Source organism: Oncorhynchus nerka, linkage group LG13 (genome assembly GCF_034236695.1).
Source record: "Oncorhynchus nerka isolate Pitt River linkage group LG13, Oner_Uvic_2.0, whole genome shotgun sequence".
NCBI lineage: Eukaryota > Metazoa > Chordata > Actinopteri > Salmoniformes > Salmonidae > Oncorhynchus > Oncorhynchus nerka.
The window spans coordinates 64,712,296-64,739,181 of record NC_088408.1 but is presented as its reverse complement, the minus strand read 5'-3'; the positions used below and the strand labels follow the sequence as shown (position 1 = coordinate 64,739,181).

Genomic DNA, 26,886 nt, shown 5'->3' with positions numbered 1-26,886 from the left:
GGTGACTTACAGTTTTCTTCCTAAGGGTATTTTAACAGGAAACGTGTTTCTATTAAATGTGTGTGGACCTGCTGTAGGCTAATATGATCGACATATCAAATGGTGACACGGTGTTGTTGTGTGTGTGTCCTTCCAGACTTCCCTCTCACTCCATGGCGATCATGACCAGCGGAGACATCTGTAGCTTCAGACCAACTGCAGGGCACTATTACACCATCATTTCAGAGGTGGCTGACAATCTGCATGTAATATTACCCTGAATGCCTCTTAGAGAGCAAACAGCAATGGGGTGTGAATGGCAAAAAAAAGAAGAGTTTTCCAACCACTGAAGGAACATTTATGGGTAAAAAAGAAAGCATTCTTCTGGCCTTTATGACATGGTTCTGATGTTAGCACTTCAGCTGAACAAAGGTTAAACGTGACTAATGTGAATACCAACATGATGTCATCGACTCCCTGTGAACACCGTAGGATTAGTAGTACTTGTTTGTCATTTCACTGTATTTCTAACTGTAGAGTTGTAGTTTCTTGGTGGTTACTGTACACCTTCAACTAGCTCCTGGGCTAGACATGCCATTTTATCACCTGTTCTAATTTGCATTCTCTTTGGATACCTATTACTTACCCTCTGAGTGAGTATCCAAAACACAATTGTATTTGCTCCCCTTTAGGATTTTCATCCTACTCAACACTGTCATTCAATCAAATAATCTCTTCTCCAGAGTAAATTCAGGTTTTATCACTGGTGTGTTTACCACCGCTGTGGGTCCATAATGAAAAAATATCAAATTATTATCAGGGCATGTGTTGATAGGACAATGGATCTGGCCAATCCCACATCTGCACTCTCCCACACAAGCCTTTCGCTTTCCTCATGCATGGGCTCGCTGTTATTCTTATTTATCCTGGCACCGGCTGTGGCACCAGTAACTGGCTCGTTTGTCGGTCTCTGTGTCAGAAGCGACAGGGCAGCCTCATGAGTACCCAGTACCGTCAAATCATAGCCCCGGCCGTGTTCCTGCTACTGGGAATAGCAGGGATTCTACTGGTCGTCATCCCGATTGACGACGTGAGGGAACCTCCACAATTCATGGTAATAACGCTCGTTACCTTTTCTCATGTTTACGGGTGAGAAAATGAAATGAATGTAGTTACCGTATTTGCATACACCTGTCGATGAGTGGTTTAGCCAATAATTTCACGACATAGTCTAGATAAAATTAGAGAAAATAACGTTAGGGCTAATGTGATAACAGTATTATATAATCTAAACTTAATCATTGCAGGGACTGATCATTACACAGGTTGTTTAATTAAAGCACCAGTTGGTGCCAACTGTTACAAATATAATATTGTATGTAGGCTATAGCCCTACAGCTGGCTTGTAGGACTGAAAAACTGAAAATATGTTGGTTATAATGTTATGAAGGCATGCGATAATAGAGGCTAGGAAAACAGGACTATTTTTGCTAACAACATAAGATATAATAGCATTTAGCCTACTATAATAACATTTGTAAACAATATTCTTGGTGTTTTTGCACTATGGGTTGGGTAGGTTACTTTCTAAATGTAATCAGTTACGTTACTAGTTACCCAAACTCAGCAATGTAAAATGATTACATTGTTACTTTAAGATTACTTTCCCCTTAACAGGTATTAGAAGAAGACAAAAATATACAGTACCAGACAAAATTTTGGATGCACCTACTCATTCAAGGGTTTTTCTTAATTTTTAAAATATTTTCTACATTGTAGAATAATAGTGAGGACATCAAAACTATGAAATAACACACATGGAATCATTGTTTGGGGTGGTCTAGTGGTTAGAGCATTGGGCCAGTAACTGAAAGGTTGTTGGATCAAATCCCTGAGCTGACTATGTATAAATCTGTCGTTCTGCCCCTGAACAATGCAAGTTCCCTGGTAGGCCATCTTGTAAATAAGAATTTGTTCTTAACTGACTTCCCTAGTTCAATAAAGGTTACTTGTAGTAACCAAAAAAGTGATAAATATATTTTAAATGTGAGATTCTTCAAAATAGCCACCATTTACCTTGATGACAGCTTTGCACACTCTTTGCATTCTCTTAACCAGTTTGTTGGGAACGGATTACAGTTACCTTTTTTTTTTGTAATCCATTACATTACATGTAATCCATTACTCCCCAACTCTGGGGGTCACTGGGAAACCACCCAGGACTACAACTCAACTGTTATTCCAAAGTCTTTATCAGGGGTCCATTCACCAACTTGCTATTCCTCACAATTTAATCTGTGTTTTTTTTTATCCACTGTTTGATTTGAATGTGGGTTTAATGTTGCTTTCCCTCTTAACACAAAGGAGCAGGGGGAACTCCTAAAGTGGTGATGATATGCATTGCCGCAGGGTTCAGAGTTCTGCATTAGTGCATCACAATTGCAATTCATATCCAAGCTATTGTTTGTCAATTGAAGACTTATACCGAACAAAAATATAAAAGCAACATGCAACAATTTCAAAGATTTGACTGATGTACAGGCCCTGATCTATGGATTTCACATGACTGGGAATACAGATATGCATTTGTTGATCACAGATTCCTTAAAAAAAAGTAGGGGCGTGGATCAGTAAGTATCTGGTGTGACCGCCTCATGCAGCGCGACACATGTCCTTCACATAGAGTTGATCAGGCTGTTCATTGTGGCCTGTGGAATGTTGTCCCATTCTTCTTCAATGGCTGTGCGAAGTTGCTGGATATTGGTGGGAACTGGAACACGTCGTACACGGGAACTGGAACACCCTTCACATAACAAGACACCATACACACCCAAACATGCTCAATTGGTGATATGTCTCATGAGTATGCATTCCATAGAAGAACTGGGACATTTTCAGTTTCCAGGAATTGTGTACAGATCCTTGCGACATGGGCCATGCATTATCATGTTGAAACATGAGATGATGGCGGTGATGAATGGCATGACAATTGGCCTCAGGATCTCATCACGGTATCTCTGTGCATTGAAATTGCCATTGATGAAATGCAATTCTGTTCATTGTCCGTAGCTTATGCCTGCCCATATCATAACCCCACCACCACGAGGCACTCTGTTCACAACATTGACATCAGCAAACCGCTTGCCCACACTACCCCATACACGCTGTCTGCCATCTGCCCGGTACAGTTGAAACCGGGATTGATTTGTGAAGAGCACACTTCTCAGCTTACCAGTGGTCATCGAAGGTGAGCATTTTCCCACTGAAGTCAGTTACGATGCCGAGCGGCAGTCAGGTACAGATCATGGTGTGGACGCAAGCACGCAGATGAGCTTCCCTGAGACGGTTTCTGACAGTTTGTGCAGAAATTCTTTGGTTGTACAAACCCACAATTTCATCAGCTGTCTGGCTGGTTGGTCTGACGATCCCGCAGGTGAAGAAGCCAGATGTGGAGGTCCTGGGCTGGCGTGGTTACAAGTGGTCTACGGCTGTTAGGCTGGTTGGACGTACTGCCAAATTCACTAAAACAACATTGGAGGCTTCTTATGGTAATTTAATGTTAATTTCTCTATCTGGCAAATGCTCTGGTGTATATTTCTGCAGTCAGCATGCCTATTGCACACTCCCTCAACTTGAGACATCTGTGGCATTGTGTTGTACAACAAAACTGCACATTTTAGAGTGTCATTTTAAAGTCCCCAGCATAAGGTACACCTGTGTAATGATCATGCTGTTTAATCAGCTTCTTGATAATCAATCCACCTGACAGGTGTGGCATATCTTGGCACAGATATCTTGGCACAGCAGAAATGCTCACTAACAGGGATGTAAACAAATTTGTGCACAAAATTTGAGAGGAATAAGCTTTTTGTGCTTATGGAACATTTCGGGGTTCTTTTATTTTAGCTCATGAAACATGGGACCAACCCTTTACATGTTGTGTTTATATTTTTGTTCAGTGTATTTAATGCCTCATTCAGTAGAATACGATTCATTCTTGGAATCTGTAGAAATAATGCTCTCTAAAGCATCCCGAACCGGTTATATACAGTATATTCCCCATTACAAAGGCAATACAATAAACCACAAATGCAATATTATTTATACTATGGATATGCAAAATGTGGAGTTAAAAAGTTAGATCAAATTGAACAATTAAACGAAGACATGTCAGAGACAAACAGATACTGAAACTTGGAGATGAGTAAACCAGTATTTCTGCAATTTGGCAATGCAATGCACCTGGACTGCACACTTGTTCATATACAGATCTGCCTGACATGCAGTATCTTGCCTAATAAACCCAACCTCAGAGCATACACTGGAAAACCTTTTTGAAATCAAGCCCAACTTCAAAGGGAAGCATAAAAGGAAGGGATGAAAGAGCAGAAAATAAAGGGAAAGATGTAGAGAGAATAAAAGATATGCATGCCTCTTTTATTCAGCAAATGCTCTATTGTCCCTTTTGGTTACTTTAATCCTTTCTTTCTTTCTGTCCTCATCAGTTACTTTGGTGACCTTTTGTGGCCGTACTGTATTAATGAGAAACACATTTTGAAGGACCAGATGTTGGTCAGCGATACTTTGACTTTGCTGTGGGAACCTTTCACTGTGCAGGGGAAATAACACACATTTTGAAAATAAAAGCACTGAAATGTCAACAGGTGTAAGATGTACAATACATTTAAAAAGTACTGTAGTTTTGCCAGGTAAATTCTGAAACGTGTATTGCTTATTTACATTTAGTCTGTTTCTCTGACTTTTCCAACCGTTCTGTCTGTTTCAGTATGGAGTTGTCCTGGATGCTGGCTCGTCCCACACTGCCATGTACATCTACAAGTGGCCAGCTGATAAACAAAATGGCACTGGCATTGTCACTCAGCACAGCGAGTGCCATGTCAAGGGTAAGAGCGCTTTTGCTAATACATTATTAGGTATCAACCCCTAACACACCCACTAAAACTGAAGAGATTGCATATGTTAATGTGACACACACAATATCCACCTCGCCTATTTCAGGGAAAGGTGGAGCTATTACCATATTTCTCATACCTATCCATTCCAAATCTACATGAAATGCCTAGGCTAAGGGCTAGTATTGGATTTCGATTTCAGTAGTGTCTATCAGAGCCAGAAAGGCTGCCAATTATCCAGTGTTGGAGTGTTCACTTCTACTTACATTTTTCTCCAAAGGAATGAGGAATGACCGGTCAGAGACATTCATATTACAGAAGTGATTTTTCACAGTAATTATTTTTGTATAATTTCTGTTTAACTGAGTGGCCAGGTTCCTGTTTTTGTGCCATGTACGCTGTTTGCCCTCTACATTTCTTCCTCTAATACTAAAGTTTGGTTTCAGTTGAGCAGGTTACCATAGAAACACTTGTGAAATTGTATTCCATCCATTCAGATACATGTTCTCTCACGTGAAAGAAAAAAGGTCAGGCACAAGTCAAAATTGGCAGAAGTCATGTGCACTTTGTGGTATTTCTTTTCTGATTCCTATTGTATTCTACTCTATTATTTTCTGTTGTATACCTACCCAGGAGGAGGGGTATCCAGCTATGCAGGTGAGCGAGGGGGTGCAGGACGCAGTCTGGAACCCTGTCTGGATCAGGCTTTGAAAGACATCCCCAAATCCAGACACTACCTCACCCCATTGTATCTGGGAGCCACAGCGGGTATGAGGCTTCTGAAGTGAGTGGGCAACACACCATTAAATGTACTTTCAGATCAGATACACAGTGCAATAGCATCTTCCATTCATGGATTATTTGAGCTGTCACATTAGAATGACTAATGAATGGCTTTATACTTACTGTATGTTGGATAATGACAACATTTCGATAGGAACAGATCTAGACAATAATGTCTATTTCCTCTCTCTTTCCCACAGTATATCCAACCCCATAGAGTCAGAGAAGATACTAAAGGAAGTTGGCAGCAAGCTGCATACTTATCCTTTCGACTTCAGAGGGGCGACCATCTTGAGTGGACAGGAGGAGGGGGCATATGGCTGGGTCACTGTAAACTATCTGTTAGAGAACTTTATCAAGGTGAAGCTCCAGAGTCCACATCAGAGCCATTCAAGACAACTGAGGAATAAATGTTAAGCATTGTTGGCAATGTAGATGAATAAGAAACATTGGTTTGTTGTTATTGTTTCTCAAGACTAACTGGCTGTCATTTAAATGTCCTTTTCATTCTTTCTTTTGTCACTTAGTATGGCTTTGCGGGGCATTGGCTTAGTCCTGGCAGAGATACAGTGGGTGCTCTGGACTTCGGAGGCGCCTCCACTCAGATTACCTTTGAGACTGCAGACGTGGTGGAGGACAAGAGTAACATCATGGAGCTGCGTCTTTATGGTAGAGACTACCACCTATACACACAGAGCTTCCTGTGCTACGGCAGGGACCAGGTCTTACGCAGACTGCTGGCTCACTTGGTCAAGGTAACACACATTCTCCTAAAACACAGTAGCATTACAAACATAGAATGATTGAGGGCATCACAAACCAAAGTGCATAATGATTGTAAAAACATCGATCAATGTTAGGCTCAAATATTGTACATCACAGGAGGTTGGTGGTACCTTATTTGGGGGTGAACGGGCTCGCTCTAATGGCTAGAGCGGAATCAGGGGAATGGTATCAAATACATCAAACACATGGTTTCAATGTATTTGATGCCATTCCATTTGCTCCGTTCCAGTCATTATTATGAGCCTTCCTCCCCTCAGCAGCCTCCACTGCAACTTATATCCATTTATCATGAGGATATGTCTACAGAGGTATGTATTTTGTCTCCTCTGTCTCTCAGAATCAAGGTGCTGGGCCCCATGTATCACACCCCTGCTATCCAGCAGGTTTCAATGTTTCCATGAAGTTGGACAAGGTGTTTGACTCCCCATGCACGGCAGACCAAATGCCCACTCCCTACAGCCCCCAGGACCCCCTGATGGTGATTGGAACTGGGCATTACCAGCACTGCCTGGGCAACATGTCCAAGATATTCTCCTTTGACAGCTGCTCTTTCTCCAAGTGCTCCTTTGATGGAGTCTTTCAGCCCAACGTCACTGGTAGCTTCATGGTGAGGAGGATCCCCTGCATGGAACGCACTTTAGGATCAATACATGGTTCACTGTCAGAATAGATCCCATGTTCTTTCAAATGTACACAGTATCCTAGTATTTAGTTCCAATGCATTCGGAAAGTATTCAGACCCCTTGACTTTTTCCATATTTTGTTACATTCGGGGGGCTCCCGAGTGGCGCAGCAGTCTAAGGCACTGATTCTTAGAGCAAGAGGCATCACTACCGTCCCTGTTTCAAATCCAGGCTGTATCATATCTGGCCGCCCTCAGGGAGTCCTATTGGCTGGGGTAGGCCATCATTTTTAAATAAGAATTTGTTCTTAACTGACTTGCCTAGTTAATTAAATATAAATAAATCATTACAGCCTATTTCTAAAATGTATTAAATTTTTTTTTCCCTCATCAGTCTACACACAATACTACATAATGACAAAGCAAAAACAGGTTTTTATAAATGTTTACACATTTACACATACATTTACATAATTATTCAGACCCTTTACTCAGTACTTTGTTGAAGCACCTTTGGCAGCTATTAAAACATTGTGTGTGCTTGGGTATGACGCTACAAGCTTGGCACACCTGTATTTGGGGAGTTTCTCCCATTCTTCTCTGCAGATCCTCTCAAGCTCTGTCAGGTTGGATGGGGAGCGTTGCTGCATAGCTCTTTTCAGGTCTCTCCAGAGATGTTCAATCGGGTTCAAGTCCGGGCTCTGGCTGGGCCACTGAAGGACAGTCAGAGACTTGTCCTGAATCCACTCCTGCATTGTCTTGGCTGTGTGCTTAGGGTCGCTGTCGTGTTGGAAGGTGAACCTTCACCTTCCCGAGCGCTCTGGAGTAGGTTTTCATTAAGGATCTCTCTGTACTTTTCTCCGTTCATCTTTCCCTTGATCCTGACTGGTCTACCAGTCACTGCCGCTGAAAAACATCCCCACAGCATGATGCTGCCACCACCATGCTTCACTGCATTCAGGCCAAAGTGTTCAATCTTTGTTTCATCAGACCAGAGAATCTTGTTTGTCATGGTCTGAGAGTCCTTTAGGTGCCTTTTGGCAAACTCCAAGTGGGCTGTCATGTGCCTTTTACTAAGGAGTGGCTTCCGTCTGGCCACTCAACCATAAAAGCCTGATTGGTGGAGTGCTGCAGAGATGGTTGTCCTTCTGGAAGGTTCTCCCATCTCCACAGAGGAACTCTGGAGCTCTGTCACAGTGACCATCAGGTTCTTGATCACCTCCCTGACCAAGGCCCTTCTCCCCCGATTCCTGGTGGTTCCAAACTCCTTCCATTTAAGAATGATGGAGGCCACTGTGTTTTTGGGACCTCCAATGCGGCAGCTTTTTTTTGGTAACCTTCCCTAGATCTGTACCTTGACACAATCCTGTCTTGGAGCTCTATGAACAATTCATGGCTTGGTTTTTGCTCTGACATGCACTGTCAACTGTGGGACGTTCTTTAGACAGGTGTGTACCTTTCCAAATCATGTCCAATCATTTGAATTTACCACACAGGACATCACAAGGATGATCAATGGAAACAGGATGCACCTGAGCTCAATTTGGAGTCTCATAGCAAAGGGTCTGAATACTTATGTAAATAATTAATTTCTGTTTTTTATTTGTAATAAATTTGCACCATTTTCTTTCTTCATTTTTTTGCTTTGTCATTATGGGGTATTGTGTGTATATTGATGAGGAATTATTTGTATTTAATCCATTTTAGAATAAGGCTGTAACGTAACAGAATGTGGAAAATGTGTCTGAATACTTTCCGAATGCACTGTATGTACTTTGGTACAAGCTATTTAACAATAAGATGCATTGATTTCCTTTCAGGCAAGTATTTATTTGCTGACTTTTGGTCAGAACAATAGGGTTTTATGTTTTCATTCATAGGCTATGTCACTGTATGCCATTGCATGTAGACAAATCCCACAGCAGCATGAGATTAATTAGACAGGCTAATCCTCTGGGTATTGCTCTGATGTCAAGGGGCTGATTGAGCAATCTGTTTTATTTTCCTCTCCACAGGCGTTTTCTGCCTTCTTCTACACACATGTCTTCCTGCAGCGCACCACTGGCATCACTGTAACATCCCCCACTCTACTGGAGGGAGCCACCCACACTGTCTGCAACATGGGCTATCAGGAAGTACTGTACTGCTGGGCTCAGCTGACTGACTCAGGCTATTCTTTGACAATTTATCTGTGTAATACACTTTCGTTGAAACAATGGTTTTCTCTTGTTCTCACAACACTTAGAAAAAAAGGTGCTATCTAGAACCTAAAAGGGTTATTCGGCTGTCCTCATAGGAGAAACCTTTGAAGAACCCTGGTTCCAGGTAGAACCCATTTGTGTTCCATGTAGAGACCTTTTGAGTAACATGTAGAACCCTTTCCACAGAGGGTTTTACATGGAACCCAAAAGGGTTCTCCGTGGAAACAAAAAGGGTCCTTTGGGTACAGTCGAGGAACCCTTTTGGAGACCTTTTTTTAAAAAGAGTGTACAGTGAATCTCGTATTACAGCAACTGAGTCAAATAGCATAAGAGGGTGGATGTTCTCCCAAATGTTGAATGCTGGGAAGAAAATATCTACTTAAGACTGTGAGAGTGAGCCTTAATTATGTTACCTGGAGGGTAGCAGGCACTGCACTGGATTATCATCTGAGTGAAAGGAGATCTAATAGTCAGGGAATTTAATTCCATTACTGGTATTTTGGATGTTTTCTGAGAACTTATGAAAATGTCCTGTTGATGTGTGTATCAAAGGAGGCAGGTGGGAGGAGCTATTGTAATGGCTGGAATTTTGTATTATTATTTATCGGGAGCCATTTGATTTTAGGGTTCCCGAGTGGCGCAGCGGTCTAAGGCAATGCATCTCAGTACTAGCGGCGTCACTACAGACACCCTGGTTGGAATCCAGGCTGTATCACAACCGGCCGTGATTGGGAGTCCCATAAGGCGGCGCACAATTGGCCCAGCATTGTCCGGGTTTAGCCCGGTGTAGGCCGTCATTGTATATAAAAAATGGTTCTTAACTGACTTGCCTAGTTAAATAAAGGTTACATTTAAAACCGAAAGGTTGCTAGATCGAATCTCCGAGTTGACGAGGTAAAAATCTGTTGTTCTGTCCCTGAACAAGGCAGTTAACCCACTGTTCCTAGGCCGTCATTGTAAATAAGAACTTGTGCTTAACTGACTTGCCTGGTTAAATACAAAATATTGGGGAGAGCCGTTGTGCTTTGAGGTGTTTTTTAAAAAACAGGCTTGCTGTTCATTTACGCTATATGAGATGGGAGTTCCATGCAATCATGGCATGTATAATACTGTACATTTAATTTAATTTGTTGTCTGGAATGGAATCAATAGAAACAAAGTGTTTAACTCTGTTCCATAGATTCCGTTACAGCCTTTACAAAGATCCCATCCTCTTATAGCTCCTCTCACCAGCAAGTGAACAGAGGAATACTAAGAATTCTATGAAATGAACATTGTCATCTTTTTCTAACCCCCCTCCACATAAACAGATGCTAGAGAAGGCCCCAGACCAGAAGGGTCGTCTACAGGATTACTGTGCAGCCTCTGTCTTTATCCAGGTCCTCATGCTCCAAGGCTATGGCTTTGATGAGCTCTCCTTCCCTCGGATCTCTTTCCAGAGAAAGGTGAGCAGCAAAGTAAACCTTATGAATGTTTGAATCTATTTCAATTAGGGATGCACGATATATCGGTGAACATATCGCAATCGGCCGATATTAGCTAAAAAAGCCAACATCGGTATCGGCAGATGTCTCGTTTATCGCCAGATGTGCAAAACCTATGTCAAAGCTGACGTGCATACCTATATAACGAAGGTAAATGACGCAATGACGCCACGTAAAATGTTGCGCTATACTACAACACAGCATTCCTAAACTTGCCCACAATGTCTGCTGTGTGGATCGAGCAGTCAACAAGTCATTTGAAAGAGTAACAACATTTCAGTGAGACAGCTCAAAGGCAAAATCCATTACAGCCAAGATAATGGAATTCATTGCCCTTGACAATCAACCGTTCTCTGTCTGGGTGATGTTGGCTTTCGCCGACTGGTAGAGCACCGGTTAACACTACCAAGTGCCTAATTTTCCGATGTTGCCCTACCGGAGTTACACAGTAATTGAGTCAGTTATTAGCTTCACAACATACATACTATGGAACGCGTTTGGGCCTGTGCATGTCAAGAAAAAGATACAGTAGCACTGTCAAAGCTGTACAAAAAAAGTCAGCAAACACTGGCCACGAACGATGTGTTTACAATACCGCGTTGGTAATTAAGCATAATTTGCTCGACCGCAACTACTCGGGTAGCTAGCTTTAGCTTGGTACCTAGCTAGCACCAATACAACCATCCTGAAAACAATGACCAGCAAAGACTGCAGTCATTTTCATTATTCTTAGCAATGATTTAGAAATCCTTGTAAGTATTATCTAGGTTGCCACTTGTTGTTCGAATATTGAAATTAAACTTCAGTTAATTAAGATAAATAGCTAGCCAGCTACTTAACTCTGTTGCTCAAAGCTAACGTTATAAGCAGCCAATTAGCTTCATCTGGCTAGTGAGGCTCGACCGGACCAGGTTATGTGTTGTGAAGCTAGCCACAATAAGGATTAGGGACAATAGTGGAATTTGCGGTTTGTCTTCAAAATAAAAGTATGTCATTGACAGTGATGCAAATGAATACAAATAGTAGAATTATGGCATACTTTTATTTTGGGGGGAAGAACATTGTTTGCATCCATGAGATAGCTAGTTTAAAAAAAAATATAAAAAAGACCAGCACTGTAGGTGCGTGAGACAATTTTACCAGCATCATAGCATACGTATCGATGAATCGATGAATCGTTGTGACATGAAATACGAGTCATAGTGTAATTAATGTGTAATAATTCGGTAAAAAAAATGCATGAAAGCGTCATTATCAGGTCCCGATTGGTCAACAAGCTGATTTGACACGTCAAATAGTGTTATTTGACACGTTAAATAGTGTTAAATAGTATATTTTTGACACTCAAAGACCCAAACGGCGTTCCTTAGAAATCCTGGTTGAGAATGAAAGGACTGAACAAATTAACAACGAAACAGCATAGGAAGTAAGTGAAAGAAATAGGTTCTGATTATGTTTCACTGGTAATGGGGACATACATAAATGGCAACAAAATAACATTTTGGTCTGTGTGGTGCGTGTGTAACCTTTTATTTAACTAGGCAAGTCAGTTAAGAACAAATTATTATTTACAATGACGGCCTACCCTGGCCAAACCCTGACGACGCTGTGCCAATTGTGCGCCGCCCTATGGGACTTAACTGTACTAGAATGCTTAAACGTCCACTAAAATGTTAAATATCGTATATCGGTATCGGCCAAAAATGTCATATTGGTGCATCACTAATTTCAATGCAATAAAAGCTATTTCCATATAGATGTTTAATGTACCCATTGACTACTGTATTGAATTTGGAGTCCAGTTATGGTTTGATTTTCTTATGTTGTGCAGGCGGGAGACACCTCTATTGGCTGGGCCCTGGGTTACATGCTGAGTCTGAGCAGTCTGTTGCCAGGGGAGAGCATGGGACTGAGGAAGGCTCTGCGACCCGAGGCCTGGGCTGGTCTCATCTTCCTCTTTGTCTTCCTCATCCTCATTGTGTCTGGATATCTTCTACTGAAGACCTGCCAAAAGAAGGACAGTGACAGCATTATCTAAGGTCTTCAAAGCACCATTTGGTTACTGTTCTCCCCAAACAGAATTATGCACTTATCAGTCCTAGAGTTTGTCATTCCAATGTCACATATTTTAGAGGAGGCTACAGGAGAACAGTGTATATCCAAATTTACAAAGAGATATTTAATTTGAAGTTAGATGTATTGTTGACCATTTATACTACATTTTGTACAAGTGTTTGACATTTGGTAATGTTTAAGTGATTTAATGTCATGTACTGTAATTCCAAACCATTCTATCTCGAGTACATGTTTTATAATCAAGGAAACTGAGGATAGATTTGTAGTAGCCTATATGCAGGTATGTGAGAGGTTAAATTTAAGTGCTTACAATGCTGTAATGCAAGTTAGCCATCTGAATTCATGAATTGTTTTTTTGTGCGGTTGTTAGACTGTGTTAACTCAGGACTCTGTTGTTTGTGTGTGTCATTCTTTGCTAGCATGTCATAACATTTTAAATGAGTTACATTTATTGCTTTTTCCTTGTTGATAATCTGTCATTTTGACAGACCGTACCAAAGCAAGACTAAAAAGAAAAGGGAACCAAAATAATAAAAATCTATGAAAACCACAACCTATTATGTATTCTCTGGCTGATGTGACCTCTATGAGTAGTCATGGTGGTCATATCAATGTTTTGACATTGCGGTGACAGCTAAACATTTAGCTTTATTAAAAAAAAAAACATTTTTAATTGGAAAATCACTTCATAGAGTCCTTGAGACTTAGATAGTCTTGTTCATGTCCCTGTTGACTGTTCCTAATTCATGTTGTATTCTTGATTTTTTTATATATATATATATTTTTTATAATATGTTTATTATTTTACAATAAAAAATCAAATAAAAAAGACAGCAATACTAACAATGACATTCATTGTACTGTTGAATGGGATGGCCAATTTGACGAAATCCGGGTTCCCATATGTCATTCTATGGAGAAGCGGAAATAATTGCGTTTCGGATTGTTTGTGCACATCGGCCTCTTTACTGAGTGCACTGCTTACATGAATCGTGCGTCATTAGCTAAAAAATAAATGATCGAACTTGTAGTCATTCGTTTACGAATATATTGCATTATTCGCCCTATGTTTCTTTAATTAAATATATGTGTAGTTATAGCGTACACAATTGAAAATGTTTGCGGGCCTACCTGAACTTGGGATATCCAATGGCGAGGATCTAAAAGAAACACTGACTAACTGCACAGAGCCTCTGAAAGCCATTGACCAGTTTCAGGTAAGCTAAGTAGCTTTAGCTAACCACAGCTAAACATGATGATACTAGCGGATCTGCAAAGTGGTTCAAGCTATGCGTTGTATTCATTATTGACCATAATTATAATTTAAGTGGGTAGTTAACGTACCGCTGTCATTTAAACAACGTTAGTCCAATAGTCTTGCACTAAAATGGCCGTACGTTACTCCTACTATATTTCAAGTGTTCTATTTGTTGACGAATTGGCTTTAGCTGCCAAATACTCTACTAAACGTGAATCGATTCTCAATTGCGGTATGGTTCTAGAAACAAAGCCCTCTACTTTCATAGCCGGTTTTAACACCGTTGCAGCTAACATAATGTTTCAGTGACAACAAAGCAAAGGCAGTATAGCCTTTAGATAGGTGGGTTAGCTGACGTCACAAAAACGATGTGCACACTTCAATGGGGCAGAAGTCCGTGAGTTGTGCAGTTGTGATTCTGGATGGCCAGATAACGTTAGCTACCAACAATGAAACGGCCATGTAGGGACTCGTTTCATCTTGTTCATGATACCATGTCTTGTTTTGAGATATTTAATGTTAATATGTTTTTTAAAAATCCAATAACTAGCTAACCAGCAACTGTAACGATGTATTTGAGACACGTGCTCATTGTGCAGATGTAAACTATATTTCGTCACATGTTTTTTTTTCACATGTGAACAATCTAAACCAGTCCCCATAGTTGCAAAATAAAATATTCATTAACTGCTTACCGTCGACTCCCATTTCTGGGTCTCAAGCTTCGATTCCGCTAGGTATTGACTCCTACGATTCAGTATTTTTGCAATGGAGGAAACTTTGCCATAGTCTATCTACTACGAGAACACAAACGTGCATCTTTCATAGCAAAGAAAGGGCAAGAGAGGACAGGGTTGCCAGGTCGAGTGTTGTCAATTTAGCGACTTTGTTGCTATATTTAACGAGTATTCAGACCCCTCTAGCGATACATGTTCAAAAAAGTGATTAGCGACTTTTTCTGGTGTTATTGGAGACTCTGACATGAAAGCACGTATCGTTCTCAACGAGCAGAGGGTGCTGCGGTGGGCCCCCGCTGTAAAAGCACCAGTCTCAACGTCCACAGTGAAGAGGCGACTCCTGGAACCTGGCCTTTCTAGGCAGAGTTGCAAAGAAAAAGCCCTATCAGACTGGCGAATAAAAAGAAAATATTAAGATGGGCAAAATAACAGACACTGGATAGGGGATTTCTGCCTAGAAGGCCAGCATCCCGGAGTCGCCTCTTCACTGTTGACGATTATTTTTATTTATCCGTTATTTTACCAGGTAAATTGACTGAGAACACGTTCTCATTTGCAGCAACGACCTGGGGAATAGTTACAGGGAAAAGGAGGGGGATGAAAGAGCCAATTGTAAACTGGGGATTATTAGGTGACCTTGATGGTTTGAGGGCCAGATTGGGAGTTTAGCCAGGACACCGGGGTTAATAACACCCCTACTCCTACGATGCGACTGGTGTTTTGCAGGTACTAAACTCAGGAAAAAAATAAACATCCTCTCACTGTCAACTGCGTTTATTTTCAGCAAACGTAATGTGTAAATATTTGTAAAAACACAACAAGATTCAACAACTGAAACATAAACGGAACAAGTTCTATAGACCTATGACTAACATAAATGGAATAATGTGTCCCTGAACAAAGTAACAGTCAGTATCTGGTGTGGTCTCCAGTTGCATTAAGTACTGCAGTGCATCTCCTCCTCATGGACTGCACCAGATTTGCCTGTTTTTGCTGTGAGATGTTACCCCACTCTTCCACCAAGGCACCTGCAAGTTCCCAGATATTTCTGGGGGGGAATGGCCCTAGCCCTCTCCCTCCGACACAACAGGTCCCAGACGTGCTCAATTGGATTGAGATCTGGGTTCTTCGCTGGCCATGGCAGAACACTGACATTCCTGTCTTGCAGGAAATCACACACAGAACGAGCAGTATGGCTGGTGGCATTGTCATGCTGGAGGGTCATGTCAGGATGAGCCTGCAGGAAGGATACCACGTGAGGGAGGAGGATGTCTTCCCTGTAACGCACAGCATTGAGATTTATTTATTTATTGCCTGCAATAACAAGAAGCACAGTCCAATGATGCTGTGACACACTTCCCCAGACCATGACGGACGCTTCACCTCCAAATTGGACGATAAACGGGAATCCGATCATTACCCCTGATGAGACAAAATCGCGACTCGTCAGTGAAGAGCACTTTTTGCCAGTCCTGTCTGGTCCAGCGACAGTGGGTTTGTGCCCATAGGCGATGTTGTTGCCGGTGATATCTGGTGAGGACCTGCCTTACAACAGGCTTACAAGCCCTCAGTCCAGCCTCTCTCAGCCTATTGCGGACAGTCTGAGCACTGATGGAGGGATTGTGCGTTCCTGGTGTAACTCAGGCAGTTGTTGTTGCCATCCTGTACCTGTCCCACAGGTGTGATGTTCGGATGTACTGATCCTGTGCAGGTGTTGTTACACGTGGTCTGCCACTGCGAGGACGATCAGCTGTCCGTCCTGTCTCCCTTTAGCGCTCTCTTAACGACCGTTCCACAGGTGCATGTTCATTTAATTGTTTATGGTTCATTGAACAAGCATGGGAAACAGTGTTTAAACCCTTTACAATGAACATCTGTGAAGTTATTAGGATTTTTATGATTTATCTTTGAAAGACAGGGTCCTGAAAAGGGGACATTCATTTTTTTAGTTCATTTAATTAAGCTGCCAGTTGAGGACTTGTGAGGTGTCCGTTTCTCAAACTAGACACTCTAATGTACTTTTCCTCTTGCTCAGTTGTGCACCAGGGCCTCCCACTCCTCTTTCTATTCTGGTTAGGGCCAGTTTGCGCTGTTCTGTGAATGGAGTAGTACACAGCGTTGTATGAGATCTTCAGTTGCTTGGCAATTTCTCGCATGGAATAGCCTTCATTTCTCAGAACAAGAATAGACTGAAGAGTTTCAGAAGAGAGTTCTTGTTTCTGGACATTGTGAGCCTGTAATCGAACCCACAAATGCCGACGCTCCAGATACTCAACTAGTCTAAAGAAGGCCAATATTATTGCTTCTTTAACCAGGACAACAGTTTTCAGCTTTGCTAACATAATTGCAAAAGGGTTTTCTAATGATCAATTAGCCTTTTAAAATTATAAACTTGGATTAGCTAACACAACGTGCCATTGGAACACAGGACTGATGGTTGCTGAGAATAGGCCTCTGTACGCCTATGTAGATATTCCATTTAATAATCTGCCCTTTCCAGCTACAATAGTAATTTACAACATTAACAAAGTCTACGCTGTATTTCTGATCAATTTGATGTTATTTTAGTGGGCAAAAAATGTGCTTTTCTTTCAAAAACAAGAAAATGTCTGTGACCCTGAACTATTGAATGGTACTGTGTGTATAGTTGAAAGCAAAATCCAAGCCATGAGGTCGAAGGAATTGTCTGTAGAGCTCTGCGACAGGATTGTGTCGATGCACAGATCTGGGGAAAGGTACCAAAACATGTCTGCAGCATTGAAGCTCCCAAGAACACAGTGGCCTCCATTTTTCTTAAATGGAAGAAGTTCCAGTGAGCAATCAGGGGAGAAGAGCCTTCCTTGGTCAGGGAGGTGACCAAGAACCAGATGGTCACTCAGACAGAGCTTCAGAGTTTATCTGTGGAGATGGGAGAACCTTCCTGAAGGACAACCTTCTCTGCAGCATTCCACCAATCAGTCCTTTATGGTAGAGTGGCCAGACGGAAGCCACTCATCAGTAAAAGGCACATGACAGCCCCCTTGATGAAACCAAGATTCAACTCTTTGGCCTGAATGCCAAGCGTCACGTCTGGAGAAAACCCGGCACCATCCTTACGGTGAAGCATGGTGGTGGCTCCATCATGCTGTGGGGGATGTTTTTCAGCAGCAGGGACTGGGAGACTAGTCAGGATCGAGGGAAAGATGAACGGAGCAAAGTACAGAGAGATCCTTGATGAAAACCTGCTCAGGACCTCAGACTGAGTCGAAGGTTCACCTTCAAACAGGACAACAACCCTAAGCACACAGCCAAGAAAACTGAAGGGTGGCTTCGGGACAAGTCTCTGAATGTCCTTCAGTGGCCCAGCCAGATCCTGGACTTAAACCTGATCGAACATCTCTGGAGAGACCTGAACATAGCTGTTCAGCGACGCTCCCCATCCAACCTGACAGAGCCTGAGAGGATCTGCAGAGAAGAATGGGAGAAACTCCTCAAAGAGGTGTGCAAAGCTTGTAGCGTCATACTCAAGAAGAGCTGTAATTGCTCCAAAGGTGTTTCAACAAAGTACTGCATAAAGGGTGTGAATTCTTTATGTAAATGTGAATTTGAATATTTTTTTTATTGAGAAATGCAATGGCGGCCGCTGTGCAACTTAGAAATAGCCCATAAAATGGCACAAAGTAGCACAATTTGACAGAAAATAACCTGGCTAGCTAGCTATGTGCTAACAACAAAGGTAGTTAGCTAACGTTAACTACTGTTATTTGAATGACGAGACCTATGCTCACTAACCACTTGCCACTTAACTCATAATTATTGTTACTAATTAACACAACATTTAGATTGTTCCTCTTTCTCTACTTAGCAACCTCCCTGAGTATAAATTACAATAAAATATCACTGCTTCGATTTATCAAATGAATAACACCACTATTTCACTGCATTGATTATTATCTTACCGCCGGTCTGATAATGTGTTGTTTGCAGACAGAAAATGGCATTTTGTTGCCAACTCTTCAGTCAGCTCTTCCCTTCCTGGACCTTCACGGGACTCCTCGGTTGGAGTTTCACCAGTCGGTCTTTGACGAGCTTCGTGACAAGTTGATGGAGCGAGTCGCCACTATCGCAGAGGGCAAGGATGAGGAACGGTGCGACATCTCTTTACATATGTATAGCTGGCTAATAGTTAGCTAGTAAACACCAGGTCTGTATTGCGAAATCATCCGTTTAAACCGTTATACATGTTTGACATGATTGTTTGTGTATTCCACCTCCCTCTACAGTTATGGTAAACTTGAAGAGCTTCTAGAGAAGAGTTTTCCACTGGTGAAGATGCCCTCCATTCAGCCAGTGGTCATGCAGGTTCTGAAACATCTTCCAAAGGTAAGTCTCTGTATTCCCACCATACTTTTAGTGAATGCACCTTTTAACCCACAATGCAGATCTTTTCTATTTATAGTTGTTTGCACCTGCCATTGGTCATGTTTTCTCTCTTCAAAAGACTGGTATCCTATCACAGCTCAGTATTTGAAATGTATTTCCTGATTGACTTGCTATGAACAGGTTCCAGAGAAAAAGCTGAAGCTTGTAATGGCTGATAAGGAACTGTATAAGGTCTGTGCTGTTGAGGTGAAGAGGCAGATCTGGCAGGACAACCAGGCTCTCTTCGGGGATGAGGTTTCTCCCCTGCTCAAGCAGTATATTGTGGAGAAGGAGGCAGCACTTTTCAGCAGTGATCTCTCTATTCTGCACAACTTCTTCAGCCCCTCCCCCAAAGCAAGACGCCAAGGAGAGGTGAGCCACCCGAGTACATCTGGACCTTTTCATTGCCTTTTGATTCCCAATAGATTCTGTTCACATTCCAGTAAGGATTTGTTTTGATTAGGGCCAGGAGCCTGTTATAAAAAATAGTTTTTACTAGTCAATCAACCTTTTGTCTATGAACTCCGAAGAGAGTTGGTGTGTTTGAGGTGTGGTGGAAATTCTAACAGAGTGAGAGAGACTTGGTCATTTCTTCAAACAATCATCTTTATTCAGTATCAATTAATTATTGCAATAATGAGGCTAACCTTTACTCAAATGCACAGTACTATATATAGCTGACTCTAACAATGCTCAGCCATGGTTGGTTCAATCCCCCTCATGCAGACCAAGGAGCATCATAAGGCACTCTGGGTTCATCCTGTTGTTATCTGCACGTGGGTTGTTGTCTTAACCACATCCTGGCTTAGTTCCCCAGATGCAAAAATGATTTAGAGACAATGAGGAATTGTTCTAAACTCCTCCTGGCTATCTCTATCTCGGTTACACCCACCACGTCTTGTCTATGTAATGCGGTCTTTAACTCATTTGTCAGCTCAAGCCATCTCTAGTGACCATACGCCCAGATTAGCTGCAGGGAACTAGAGTGGAACCCATGAATACGCAGACAATAACAGCACAGAAATGTCTTCCTATTTGAGAAGTATTAATTGCTAACTATTAATATCAAATCAGGTAAATATGTAATTTTTCTCTCACAGAGGCTAACCCTTTTTCTGTTTCATGTACAGGTAGTCTTGAAGTTGACCCAGATGATTGGGAAGAATGTGAAACTGTATGACATGGTACTTCAGTTCCTGCGAACCCTCTTCCTGCGTACGCGTAACGTCCACTATTGCACCCTGCGTGCAGAGCTGCTCATGTCCCTCCATGACCTGGACATCAGTGAGATCTGTTCCGTAGACCCCTGCCACAAGGTATGCTCAATTCCTAGGAAAAGAGACACTGCAACTGATCTGAGTTGCCTTCTTCTGTAGGCAAACTGAAACAGAAATCGTATTGATTTCAAAAAGCATGCAAATACGGTGGTGAATGTTCTGCATGCTGATGCAGAGTGCCGTATTTATGTCTATCTTGGCAGTTCACCTGGTGCTTGGATGCCTGTATCCGTGAGAAGTTTGTGGATGCCAAGCGAGCCCGAGAATTGCAAGGTTTTCTGGATGGAGTGAAGAAAGGACAGGAGCAAGTACTTGGGTGAGAAAATAAGAGTGGAGGAAATGTGATTGAACATGGCTTATGATTGTAGGATTCATAAAAAGATGTGACAAATGTTGTGGGTCTTCTTGCTTTCCAGGGACCTGTCCATGATCCTGTGCGACCCATTTGCCTGTAACACCCTGGTTTTGAGTACGGTCCGAAACTTGCAAGAATTGCTCAGCCAGGACGCTCTACCCAGAGTAAGATGTTCAATGTTGTCTTTTGTGGTCTTAATGTTCTTTCTATCCATTTCTATATTCTGTCAATGCTTTGGGGAAACCTACTGCCACTACTGAAGAGATATTTCTGTGGGAATGAACAGGACAGTCCAGACCTGATGCTGCTGCTTAGAATGCTATCTCTTGGACAAGGGGCTTGGGATATGATTGACAGCCAAGTCTTTAAAGAGCCCAGATTGGTATGTATTCACTTCTTGTTTCCACTAGTATTATTTTATAATCATGTGTTTTTCTTCAGTGAGTTAACGAGTGTAATATATTTCTTATGCGCTACACAGTAACAATAGTTTGACTCACAGAGCTGGAAAACAACCTCTTTACAATTACCACTGCTAGATGGCGTAGATGTGACGTAACCAGCCAGGGCAGAGACTCATCATATTTGATTCGTTCCCCCTCAGGAACTGGAGGTTGTAACCCGTTTTCTACCAGCCATGTTGTCAGTAGTTGTGGACGACTACACCTTCACCGTAGAACAGAAGCTCCCCAGTGAGGAGAAGACCTCCCTCACATATCCCACAGCCCTGCCTGATGCCTTCAACAAGTAAGCACTGGGATAGGCTGTCACACAGGGGATGGGGTTAGAATGGAACATGTTACTTTTGTAGACTTTGTATGGCTCTAATGAAATGTTTTCAAAAAATATAGAATGTAAAACACGTCGTATTGATATTCAAAAATATACATGTATTTATTTTATTTAACCTTTTATTTTACTAGGAAAGTCAGTTAGGAACAAATTCTTATTTACAATGACGGCCTAGGAACAGTGGGTTAACTGCCTTGTTCAGGGGCAGAACAAACACATTTGTATTTTCTTGTCAGCTCAGGGTTTTGATCTAGCAACCTTTCGGTTACTGGCCCAACGCTCTAATCACTTTGCTACCTGCCGCCTCCATGTGAATTGAAATGGTCAATATTATGTGCGGTGCACATGAGAGCTTTATGTTTAATGCGTTTCAATGAGAAGCCTCTGATTTAAAGTGAGTTATCCTCTGCCCTAGGTACCTGCAGGAGAACAGGGTGGCATGTGAGATAGGTCTGTACTACACACTCCACATTGCCAAGCAGAGGAACAAGAATGCCTTACAACGGTTACTTCCCGCTTTGGGTAGGTTCTGCACTTGTTTTGCCACAGGTTAATAATAGAAGGAAATAAATACTGTTAGTGTATTGTTGTTATCCTGGCTCAACATTTTTTTCATTTAACTGCAGTGGAGACCCACAACGAAATGGCCTTTGGGGACATCTTCCTGCACCTCCTGACAGGGCACCTCACCTTGCTCTCTGATGAGTTTGGGACTGAAGAGTTCTGCTCTGCCGTGTTTGATGGCTTTCTGCTCGCCTCTTTCTCCAGGTCGGTCTTGTCATGGGTCGTACAGGAGATTACTGCAAATGTTGCATTTGAAACTGATGGAAATCTTACTGCACATTTATGAAATCTGTGACATTGAAGTAGAATACTGTACTCACAATAGGCAAAAAAAAACAGCTAGATTTCTCAATAATGGCTGATGCAAAAAAGGCTTTCGACCGTCTTGAATGGACTTTTCTATTCAAAACATTGGAAGCTTTCAACTTTTCATCTGAAGTAACACATTTTATTTAAAAAAATACAAAAAATGTGTATAAATGTCCTAAAGCGAAAATATATATAAAATAATACATTATCTGATGGAATTGCTTTAGAAAGGAACACAATACAGGGATGTCCTCCCCCACCCTCCTGTTTCACTGGCAATTGAACCTCTTGTAGAAAGAATTAGACAGGACCCAAACATAACCGGTACTTGTAAACATTAATTTAAAAAATATTGCAGATGGTCTACTGATATACCTGACCAATATTGCCCCCTTTTCAAAAAATATTTGCAGAATACAAAAAAAATCTCAGGATATAAAATGAACGTGGGAAGAAAATGAAATGGCAATAGGAAGAAAATAAAAGTTCAGATCTACAGCAATCCTTTAGGTATACCACAAAAAAATATGAAATGCTTAGGATCCTTAATGAGTGACAACAATGTATATGAACGTCATTCCATTACTCAACAATATGAAAGCAGATCTAATTAAAAGGAATAATCTTCCCATAAATCTTACAGGTAGAGTAAACCTCTTTAGAATGGCATGGCTGACAAAGTTTTAAAAAATGTATTTTCGGTAATACTAATTACCCCACTGAAGACATTCTCTTTTAAAAAGTATACTTGGTCATAAGACTTTACAGTGCATTTGCAAAGTATTCAGATCCCTTGTCTTTCCCACATTCTTGTTACGTTACAGTCTTATTGTAAAATGTATACTTTAAAAAGAAATCATTCAATCTACACAAAATACCCCATAATGACAAAGGAAAAACTGATTATTATACATTTTTGCAAATGTATTAAACATTTAAAAACGGACATATAATTTACATAAGTATTCAGACCCTTTACTCAGTACTTTGTTGAAGCACCTTTTTGTAGCAATTACAGCCTCAAGTCTTCTTGGGTATGACGCTACAAGCTTGGCACACTTGTATTTGGGGAGTTTCTCCCATTCTTCTCTGCAGATCCTCTCAAGCTCTGTCAGGTTGGATGGGGAGCGTCACTGCACAGCTATTTTCAGGTCCGGGCTCCCGAAGCCACTCCTGCGTTGTCTTTGCTGTGTGCTTTGGGTCGTTGTCCTGTTGGAAGGTGAACCTTCACTTTTGCTCCGTTCATCTTTCCTTCGATCCTGACTGGTCTCCCAGTCCCTGCCGCTGAAAAACATCCCCACAGCATGATGCTGCCACCACCAGGATTCTTCCAGATGTGACACTTGGCATTCAGGCAAAATAGTTCAATCTTGGTTTCATCAGACCAGAGAATCTTGTTTCTTATCGCTTATCGAGAGTTCTTTAGGTGCCTTTGGCCAAACTCCAAGCGGGCTATCATGCCTTTACTGAGGACTGACTGCCATCTGGCCACATTACCATAAAGGCCTGATTGGTGGAGTGCTGCAGAGATGGTTGTCTTTCTAGAATAATCTCCACAGAGGAGCTCTGTCAGTGTGACCATCGGGTTCCCCTTTTACCTATTTTGTTACGTTACAGCCTAATTTTAAAATGTATTAATTAAAAAAAAAATTTTTTTTATCAATCTACACACAATACACCATAATGACAACACGAAAACAGATTTATTTTTTGTGTGCAAATTTATACAAAATGCATCCTATTTCCATTGATCGTCCTTCAGATGTTTTTACAACTTGATTAGAGTTCACTTGTGGTAAATTCAAATGATTGGACATGACTTAGAAAGGCACACCTGTCTATATAAGGTCCCACAGTGGACATCAGAGCAAAAACCAAGCCATGAATTGTCCGACTTCAACTGTATGTATGTATGTATGTATGTATGTATGGTTGAAGTCGGAAGTTTACATACACCTTAGCCAAATACATTTAAACTAAATTTTTCACAATTCCTGACATTTAATCCTAGTAAAAATGCCCATTTTTAGGTCAGTTTGGATCACCACTTTATTTTAAGAATGTGAAATGTCAGAATAATAGTAGAGAGGACGATTTATTTTAGCTTTTATTTCTTTCATCACATTCCCAGTGGGTCTGAAGTTTACATACACTGAATTATTATTTGGTAGCATTGCCTTTAAATTGTTTAACTTGGGTCAAACGTGTTGGGTAGTACCATCTTTGTCCCCATGTGCAGTTGCAACCTGTAGTCTGGCTTTTTTATGGCGGTTTTGGAGCAGTGGCTTCTTCCTTGCTGAGCGGCAATTCAGGTTATGTCGATATAGGACTCGTTTTACTGGGGCTATAGATACTTTTATACCCGTGTCCTCCAGCATCTTCACAAGGTCCTTTGCTGTTGTTCTGGGATTGATTTGCACTTTTCGCACCAAAGTACGTTCATCTCTAGGAGGCAGAACGCGTCTACTTCCTGAGCGGTATGACGGCTGCGTGGTCCCATGGTGTTTATACTTGCGTACTATTGTTTGTACAGATGAACGCCGTTTGGAAATTGCTCCCAATGATGAACCAGACTTGTGGAGGTTTACCATTTTTTTCTGAGGTCTTGGCCTTTTTCTTTTGATTTTCCAATGATGTCATGCAAAGCGGCACTTAGTTTGAAGGTAGGCCTTGAAATACATACACAGGTACACCTCCAATTGACTCAAATGATGTCAATTAGCCTACCAGAAGCTTCTAAAACCATGACATCATTTTCTGGAATTTTCCAAGCTGTTTAAAGGCACAGTCAACTTAGTGTATGTAACTTCTGACCTACTGGAATTGTGACACAGTGAATTATAAGTGAAATAATCTGTCTGTAAACAATTGTTGGAAAAATGACTTGTGTCATGCACAATGTAGATGTCCTAACCGACTTGCCAAAACTATAGTGAGTTAACAAGAAATTTGTGGAGTGGTTGAAAAACGAGTTATAATGACTCCAACCTAAGTGTATGTAAACTTCCAACTTCAACTGTGTGTGTATATGTATGTGTGTATATATATATATAAATGAATGACTGTCTGACTGAATACAGCACTTCCTATACAGATGGTTACATATTTTGCCTTATCTCATGAAACCCATAACTCCCTGACATATATTTTTGTGTATTCCAGTAAAGAGAATGTCCACAGACACACCCTACGCCTGTTGCTTCACCTTCATCACAAAGTGTTGCCATCTTGTATGGAGACCTTACTGAAAACCCTGGAACCCCCAAAACAGGTGGGCAAGCTGCCATTTGGATGAATTTTTCTTGTAGCTTGAAACAGGTTCCGAACAATGCATGTTATTGAGACATCTGATTAACTTATGATGTAATCATGCATTTTCCGCATGAGAACATTCTATTAACCGCATAAGCTCAGTGATTGAGGTTAGATTCATATTTCTAGTATGTGGCTCACACTAGGTGTTGTGTATTTTTATTCATGTTTTACTCCACCTGTGGCTTGTACTGGAACTAAAGTCATTTTTCTGGTTATGTCACAAAGTCAGGGACATGGGAAACTCCTGGCCCTATGACATAGCTACTGTATTTCCATATTCCTCATTCTCTGTTCTCTGTGCTTGTCTGATGTCTATAGAGCAGTGACCAGGTGAAGGAGTTGTACACCCAGCTGACAGAGAAACTGGAGGCCCAAAAGAAGAGTCCTGCCCAGCCAGACGAAGCCCCCTCTCTTGACCTGGGGCTCCATCCTGTTACAGTGCCCACGACAGCCTCCACTCCAACCACACCACTTTGAGAGGAGGAGGTAGGACGCATCGATAGAAACAAACCTAGTGGTTTGAAAAAAGGATGCTGATATTACATGTAGAATTGAGGTCGGCTCATGAAAACGTAAAAATGAAAAAAAACGTCATAATGAACATTACAATATGCAATTTCCTCTATGGTTACGATTGTCAAGGTTTAGTTTGTTTTCTAATGCTTGGTTATTTTTTTAAATGTATTTTTAAGGAGTGGGGCAGTCTCACTCCTTTTGTCATTTGTTTTGCTTTATTGAAGAGATGGTAAAGTGTATGAAGACGGAGGCTGGACCAAACGGGCCACAGTGCTTGTTTTATTTTAAAGCGGTCTATTTTTAAGCAGTCTTCCAGCTTTACAAATGTAATTCGATGGCAGTTATTACTTTTATTAATATGTAGTCTTGCTGAATTATTGTTCAAAGTATGTTTTAATATGTACTGTAGCTATCTATCTAGACTGAATGTCAATGTGTGTAGGCCTACTGTTGTTTGGTTTGTGTCAGTGGTGAAACAAGCTGTAAATAAAATCACTATTTAGAAATTAAGTCCAAAA

The 26,886-nt window shown here is 41.3% G+C and overlaps 2 protein-coding genes across 2 annotated transcripts; both read left to right on the top strand.

Moving 5' to 3' along the window:
- Window positions 1–870: 870 nt before the first annotated feature.
- Window positions 871–13,397, top strand: LOC115139865 (ectonucleoside triphosphate diphosphohydrolase 2-like). The gene is made up of 9 exons (XM_029677709.2): window positions 871–1,093; window positions 4,766–4,883; window positions 5,526–5,676; window positions 5,876–6,035; window positions 6,203–6,430; window positions 6,799–7,068; window positions 9,099–9,218; window positions 10,595–10,729; window positions 12,600–13,397. The coding sequence occupies exons 1-9, from the start codon at window positions 875–877 to the stop codon at window positions 12,804–12,806; spliced, it is 1,608 nt and encodes a 535-aa protein (XP_029533569.2). The 5' UTR covers window positions 871–874; the 3' UTR covers window positions 12,807–13,397.
- A 438-nt stretch (window positions 13,398–13,835) lies between these two features.
- Window positions 13,836–26,874, top strand: LOC115139863 (negative elongation factor B-like). Its single transcript, XM_029677706.2, has 13 exons — window positions 13,836–14,061; window positions 18,806–18,966; window positions 19,102–19,201; window positions 19,382–19,612; window positions 20,371–20,556; window positions 20,721–20,833; window positions 20,934–21,036; window positions 21,159–21,254; window positions 21,477–21,619; window positions 22,080–22,186; window positions 22,291–22,432; window positions 25,700–25,808; window positions 26,171–26,874. The coding sequence occupies exons 1-13, from the start codon at window positions 13,960–13,962 to the stop codon at window positions 26,327–26,329; spliced, it is 1,752 nt and encodes a 583-aa protein (XP_029533566.1). The 5' UTR covers window positions 13,836–13,959; the 3' UTR covers window positions 26,330–26,874.
- Window positions 26,875–26,886: the final 12 nt, after the last annotated feature.